Genomic DNA, 7397 nt, shown 5'->3' with positions numbered 1-7397 from the left:
ACTTTTGAGTCAAATTGAGCCAATTTTTGTATTTGGCATTAAGACACAGTCCAGGTTCATTCTTCTGCACATGGACGTAAAATATGTAACCCATTCCTTCCTTCCTCCCCCTCACTCCCTTTTTTCTTTTTTCTACCTGATCTGACTAGAAATTTTAACTATGCTTAAGAAAAGTGGTGATAAGGCATTTTTTGGAGGACGGTTTTGGAGGAAAAACTACCAGTCTTTTATCATTGAGAAACCTTGGATATAGGTTTCTTTTTCATGTTGAGGAAATTTTCTTCTTTTCCAGGTATATTGAGTTTTTAAAATTATGAATAAAAAATTATGAATGAGTACTGCACTTGGTCAAATGCTTTTTCTGTACAAACTGAGATGAGAGTAGTGTTTTCCCATTCATTCTGTCAATGTGGTGTATGCTATATTCCTATGTCTATTCTTAACCAATCCCCATGTTGCCTCCTTTAAGTTGTTTTACAGTAAATTTCCTCTAAACTGAGGAACAAGACTAAGGTAGGTACCTTTTCCACTGTTGATCAATATAGTACTGCAAGCCTTAGCTGGAGCAGTAAGACATGAAAAGGAAAGAAAATAGATACAAACAGGAAAGAAACAAGTCAAAGTATCCTTATTTGCAGAAGATATGATTCTATACAAAAACAGACTTTAATTTCTCTACCAGAACTCCTAGAACTCACAAATATTTTAATCAGTGTGGCAGGATACACAATTAATATACAAAAATCAGAAGTCTTCCTATATTAATATACATATTGAGGGAAGAAATCAGGAAACACTCCCATTCACAGAAGTCTAAAAACAAAAACCCTCCTTGGAATAAACATAACAAAGGATGTGAAAGACCTCTAAATGAAAATTTTAAAACACTGAGGAAAGAAACTGAAGAGGAACCTAGACAATGGGCACTAGAAGACAGAGGCTTAAGTATGAAATTTCTCCAGTTGCTCAGGTAATAAGGCCAGTGATGGACAAATGGAATCTTGTGAAAAGAGGCTTCTGCAGAGCAAAGGAAAGTTTCATCAAGTGAAGAGTCGGAGTAAAGAATGGGAGAAAATTTTTGTCAACTATACGTTTGACAAAGGATTAACATCCAGAATATAGAAAGAATATAAAAACTGAACTTCAAGAAATACCCTGATTTTTTAAAAATGGGTTGAGGAATTGAATAAAGAATTATCAAAAAACAAACAAAACAACAACAACAAAAAACAAAACCCACAAAAAATTTAAAAAACCCAACAAACAAAAAACCCAAAACTCAAACAGAAAACACCCAACCAACCAACCAACCAACCAAATCCCCCCCCCCACACAAAAAAACCCCAAACTACTTTCAGAATCCATCTCATCCCAGGTAGAATAACTATTGCTCAGAAAAATAAATGACAACAAATCCTGGTTGAAGACATGGAAAGAGGGGACCTTTATTCAGTATTGTAGGAGTGTAAACTGTAAATTAAGGTAATCTCTGTGCCCTTTATTCAGTATGGTAGGAGTGTAAACTGTAAACTAAGGTAGTCTCTGTGGCCTTTATTCAGTATGGTAGGAGTGTAAACCATAAACTAAGGTAGTCTCTGTGGCCTTTATTCAGTATGGTAGGAGTGTAAACCGTAAACTAAGGTAGTCTCTGTGGCCTTTATTCAGTATGGTAGGAGTGTAAACCGTAAACTAAGGTAGTCTCTGTGGCCTTTATTCAGTATGGTAGGAGTGTAAACCGTAAACTAAGGTAGTCTCTGTGGCCTTTATTCAGTATGGTAGGAGTGTAAACCGTAAACTAAGGTAGTCTCTGTGGCCTTTATCCAGTATGGTAGGAGTGTAAACCGTAAACTAAGGTAGTCTCTGTGGCCTTTATCCAGTATGGTAGGAGTGTAAACCGAGTATGGTAGCAGTGTAAACCGTAAACTAAGGTAGTCTCTGTGGCCTTTATCCAGTATGGTAGGAGTGTAAACCGTAAACTAAGGTAGTCTCTGTGGACTTTATCCAGTATGGTAGGAGTGTAAACCGTAAACTAAGGGAATCACTGTGGTGGTTCCTTTAAAAAACTAAAACTAGAAGCACCATATGACCCAGCTCCATCACTCCTGGGCATGAACCAAAAGGACTCTGTATCCTACCAAAGATATGTGCATAGCTATGTTTACTGCTGCTCTATTCATAATAGTAATGAAATGAGCCTAGATGTTTATCAACTGATGAATGGATAATAAAAACATGGTACAAATACACAATGGAATTTTATTGGGCAGTAAAGAAAAATGTAATTATGAAATTTTCAGGAAAACAGATGGAACTGGAAAATAATATACTAAGTGAAGTAACCCAAGTGCAGAAAGATCACATCTTCTCTATGTGAATCTTAGCTTCTAATTTTACATACGTTTATTCATGTGGAAATAAGTATGTGTAGAGGTCAAGAAACTACAGAGACTCATGCGGAAGAAAAAGGCTTTATGGGAGTTAGAGAGGATAGAACACATGTGACATGAAAGAGGAAGGAGGAATTGTGGGGGTAGAAAAAGTCAAGTGGAGATGTGGGCATTGAGACGGGGGTGGGGGGAGTCAGCTAAAACAAAGTATGTATGAAAAAGCCACAAGGAAGCTTGCTACTTTAAAGATAATTCAGAAAATAAAATAAGGCTGGATAGACAGTCTAATGGGTGAGAATGCTTGCTGTGCGATCATGGAGACTGGAGCTTGGATCCGAGCACTGATGCTACAAGTTGGGTGTCTTGAAAAGATCTGTAGCTTCAGCTCTGAGATATAACACTGTCTTTTGGCCCCTGCATGTGCACAGGCATCCACCAACCAACCCCTTCCCCAACCCCCAGAAATAAATCTTAAAAAATAAAAAAAGTAAAATTAATTAAGAAAAACCCAAAAACCTCCCTATAAAAGTTGTTTGTCAGGGAGACCCAAGATGCTCCCCAAACATTACAGGCCACTGATGCTGCTGTTGGTTGCCCACCAGATCTAGGTAAGATCTTACTGGTGAATATAGCTTTGGTTGTAGGACAGAGAGTAATCAAGCTGCAAATGGGCTAGAAGCTTCCTCCCTGATGCTAGCCCTCAGTGGGAAGACAGTATGTAGCGTATTGGGGGAGAGTTGTCATCAATAGTCCTAGTCAGCTATAGACCCTTGTGCTACGTAAGAGCCATCCACTACCGCACCAGTGGATCTATGTGTGAAAGTGGCACGACTGGTGAGTAAACAGCTGCTTTCTGATTGAAGTCCAGGTCTGGTATTGTAAACATGATCAAAGTCTACTGCTGAGGTGGGGGCTCATAGGCTCTCTTGGTGAAGCTACTGCCATTGTTTTGCTAAATGGATATGATATACCTGTCAAACTGCTGTCTAAATGTTTAAGTTTGTGCTCATGTACTAGTGTTACTTTCAGCTTTGCTTTGATTAGAAAAGTCTCCCTCCCCCAGTGGTAGTGGTTACTAAGTGAAAGCGGATTGCTCGGACCTACATGGAACATCTATATCACCCACTCCAAGGCTCAGGAAACATCACAGAAAAGGAGGTACAGGAAGGGGCGGAATGTTGTGGAAGGCTGTCTCTTGGACAGAACATGTTTGCAGCACTCTTAAAAAAATTTTTTTTTGAAACAGGGTCTCACTATGTAGTCCTGGCTGGCCTTGAATTCAAACAGACCCACCTGCCTCTGCCTCCCAAGTGCTGGGATTAAAGGTGTGCACTACCACACCCAGCTATGTCTGTAGCCCTCCTGACCTCTAAGCAGCTGTGATTACCTGGACAAGATTAGGACTGTTAACATTCAGTCATGGAGTGGGGAGAAGCTCATGAGGCCCTGCCCTTGTTAAAGATTTATAGACAGTTAATTGGGACACATACACACATCTCTGTCCATGTAAGTAACCCTAATTAAATTCACACACACACGCACACACGCACACACAACACACACACACACACACACACACACACAGAGAGAGAGAGAGAGAGAGAGAGAGAGAGAGAGAGAGAGGATGATATAAAAGTAGAAGGGAAGACTAGCTGTGAAGAGGAAAGGGACAGCAGGAGCAGGAGGGGTCATGAGAGGCTATCTGAAATAGGGCTGGCCAAGGTTGGTCTGGAAACTGTCAAGAGACTGGTAGCAGAACAACGCTGCTAAGCCAGGACGTGAGGTCAGAGGAGATCTAGTAACAGGAAATTAGGGTTAGGTAAAGCCAAGTGGATGAGGAGGTTCTTAGAGGTCACAAAAAGGAAAACCAAGGCTAGTCATTGGAAGACCAATTCAGGTAACCAAAAAGTCAAGGCCTTCTTATCCGTGTGAGAATGAACAACTTGAACTTGTACAAGTCATTTTCAGTCTCCCAGTTTCTACCATAATGGAGAAAGGCAAATCTTGAGCTAAATGTGAATCCTTTCATGTGAGAAAATATATTCAGATAAAAGTTTCTTAATGTACTAAAATACATTTCATATTTTGCAGAAATCACTGATGTACAAAGTCTGATAATAGTTTTAAAGAAGTCGTAAGACTTTTCAGAATAAGTTTCCAGGTTAACAGAGACTATTCAACAAATGATTTTGACCTTGTAAAACTTAAGTAATTGCAAATTGTTAAAAGTTGCCAAAAAATCCAGTCCCTTTACCATTGCCTGTTTTAACATCTAGGTAACAGATCAAAAACTTACTTCAATTTACTTCAGCTAACCAGTTTTTCACTTTCATCTCTTGGTACAACTATATTAAAGTGAGCCTAATACTTTACTGATCTCAGAAACAAACCACCTGTGTTATAACGGTGTTTTACCTTGAGTGGTGAGCTGTCCCTCTTGAGCCTGTACACAACGAAGCTCTTCAATGGTCTCCTTCAGAGAATCTCTTTCTGTTCTTAACCTCTAAGAGGACGTAAAAACCAAGGTCAGCTCTATAGATTTACTAAGTAGTATTATTTGCCTTGTAAGAAGATAAACAATTAACATGGACAATTTTTTATCTTTTGGTCTTTTATGGAAAGATCACAGGAGTATAAAAAGATGAAAATAAGTTTTTTTCCTATTTTAGTAATACTGAATATCTACTATTGCAAGATAATATGCTATCCATGATTAAGCATGAGACACAAAGCTATCTATTCCATCCCTAACAATAAATAAATACTTTCTTAACATTCTTTTCATTAAACAAAGATTCGAGGACAAAGATTAAATATTTAGAAACTGTGAAAAGCAAAAATACATTGAATAAAAAAGAAATGCCCTCCATACTAATCATATAAAAAACAGAAAAACTATACAAATATAAAAAGTCAAGCATCAAATGACATCAAAGAGGAAGTAATGATAAAAGCAGCAAAACACCAATTAAATCCAAGCCTTACTTTTAGCACTTCTGAAAATCAAAATGCCCATTACATATACTCACATCCTTTTCTTTTTGAAGACCATCAACTTTTTCTTTTAGCCATTTATATTCAAAGTCTAACTTATCTGCTTTCTTTGATTCTTCAGATAATCTATTTTGCAGTTCTACTACCTAATAGAGAAAGATATCATTACTCTGGGTTCAATCTCTAGCATGTCCCTCATTCCAAACAAAATAAAAAAAGTACACACACACACACACACACACACACACACACTTCTGTTTGAACTCTCACCACTTGTTTTGTCTGCGGAAGACAAACCAGGCCATTGAAATGGTACTGCTTGGTGATGCTAGAACCGCTGGCCTTGAGGAAAAAACATATATTGACTGGAGAAACAAAACCTCAACTCAGACTCTTCATGAATCCAAGGATAAAGAAGAGCTAATGAGGGGCTGGAAAGATGGCACAGTGGAGAAGAGCACTGGCTGCTCTTACAGAGGACAGGGGTTGGGTTCCCAGTACCCCCACAGCAGCTAGCAACCATTTATAACCTTAGTTCCAGAAGATCCAACGCCCTCTTTTGACATCTGTAGGCACTGCATGACACGGGTACACATATACATGCAGGCAATACACTCATACACATAAAATAAAAATAATAATTTAAAAAAGAGCTAATGAAAAAGCAAAATAATAAAACACAGGCATGAAAAAGTTATAATTAATAAGGACCAGCAAAAAATTAATAGCAAAAACAATTTCATGAATTTATCAAGGATTTCAGATTGAAATTATCAAATATGATACACATATACTAGGTTTACTTCTTTCAAAAAAAAATGAGTGCACACCAATGATCTCAACACTCAGCAGGCAGTGGCAGAAGGAGTTCAAGTTCATGGACAGTGTGCTGCCTGGCAAGCTCTAGGCTAGCCTAAGCTACACAGTAAGACCCTGGATTAAAACACCAGGGATAGGGATACAGCCCTGCAGTGGAAGGCTTGCCTAGTATAAACAATGTCCTGGGGTCTTTCCTTAGCATAGGAGAGGCAGGGGAAGAATAGCATTTTAAGAATGAGAGACCAGTAGTGGCTGTGATCTCAGCAAACCTGGCCAGAGAGTGCTGGGTTCCTGGCCTCCCTCCTGCATAGGGGCTGAGAACACAGGAACCTGCCTGAGAGCTCCTGGATCCTGCCTCCAAGTGGTGGTGAGCTTCCAATGGTGAGACCTACCCATCCCCCTAACATGGGATTTCTTGAGGCCCCTCCCAAGACCCCAGGGCAGACCTGGCTTTGGTAGGCTAAGGCTGAGATTCTAGCAACCACCTGAGAGGGTGAGCTCCGACCTCAATCTGTGTAGTGGCTGCCATATCAGCACACCGTCAGAGTGCCGGGTTCAGGCCTCCCTCTGGCATAGGGCCTGAGAACACAACAGACCAACTTAAGAGTCCCAAACTCGCCCGTCCTCCCCCAACACCGCGAGCTCCCACCCCGTCCAGGGAATTTTCCCAATTTTCTCTGAACTCCTGCTAATAGGGGTCCAAACCTTAAAAGGAAGCCTGAGTGAACCCGACTGGAACCTGACTTGGGCTTCTGTGGGTGCTCCTGAATAGCTGATCTGAACCATCAGTTCCCTCCAAAATAAAACCTGAGAGAACCTGAAACCTGCACCAACCAGCTTTACATAACCAATAAAGAAAGGATCTAGGCACCCAGATAATACTAACAGAAGCATACTTCAACTTAATTCTTATATCAGAATCATAAACAACAAAAGAAATACACATGCCAAAATCACAACGAAAGAATAATGTAGGCAGTAAAGTGCCAGACCTAAGCACAGGCTGCACTAGAGAGCACAGCTTCTGCCTTGAGAATATGGCCCACACTTGCACAAAAGAGCCAGCCTATAATCTGCCCCTGGACCTAGAGACTGATGAGGCAAGCAGCCTGGACGAGGGGATCTATCAGGAAGCGACACACCAGCTTATGGGACACTGGGGGCGGGGGGGGGGGGTATATAAAGCCTGCCTTTTCC

General features: G+C 40.2%; 1 protein-coding gene across 1 annotated transcript in view; it reads right to left on the bottom strand.

Annotated features, from left to right (window-relative positions):
* Positions 1–521: 521 nt before the first annotated feature.
* The window catches only part of LOC103746988 (hook microtubule tethering protein 3), a gene marked incomplete at its 3' end in the record, with an annotated part of 100423 nt that continues 93547 nt past the window's right edge, over positions 522–7397 (bottom strand). Inside the window, exons 10-12 of the mRNA XM_008849259.3 lie at positions 5417–5527; positions 4803–4890; positions 522–560 (exon numbers count right to left, since the gene is read on the bottom strand). Of these exons, the coding sequence (XP_008847481.1) occupies positions 522–560; positions 4803–4890; positions 5417–5527 (238 nt within the window). The remainder of the gene's footprint in view (positions 561–4802; positions 4891–5416; positions 5528–7397) is intronic.

This window comes from Nannospalax galili, unplaced genomic scaffold, assembly GCF_000622305.1.
Source record: "Nannospalax galili isolate Female #2095 unplaced genomic scaffold, S.galili_v1.0 scaffold1925, whole genome shotgun sequence".
NCBI classification, from domain to species: Eukaryota; Metazoa; Chordata; class Mammalia; order Rodentia; family Spalacidae; genus Nannospalax; species Nannospalax galili.
This window is presented reverse-complemented; position numbering and strand designations above follow the sequence as displayed.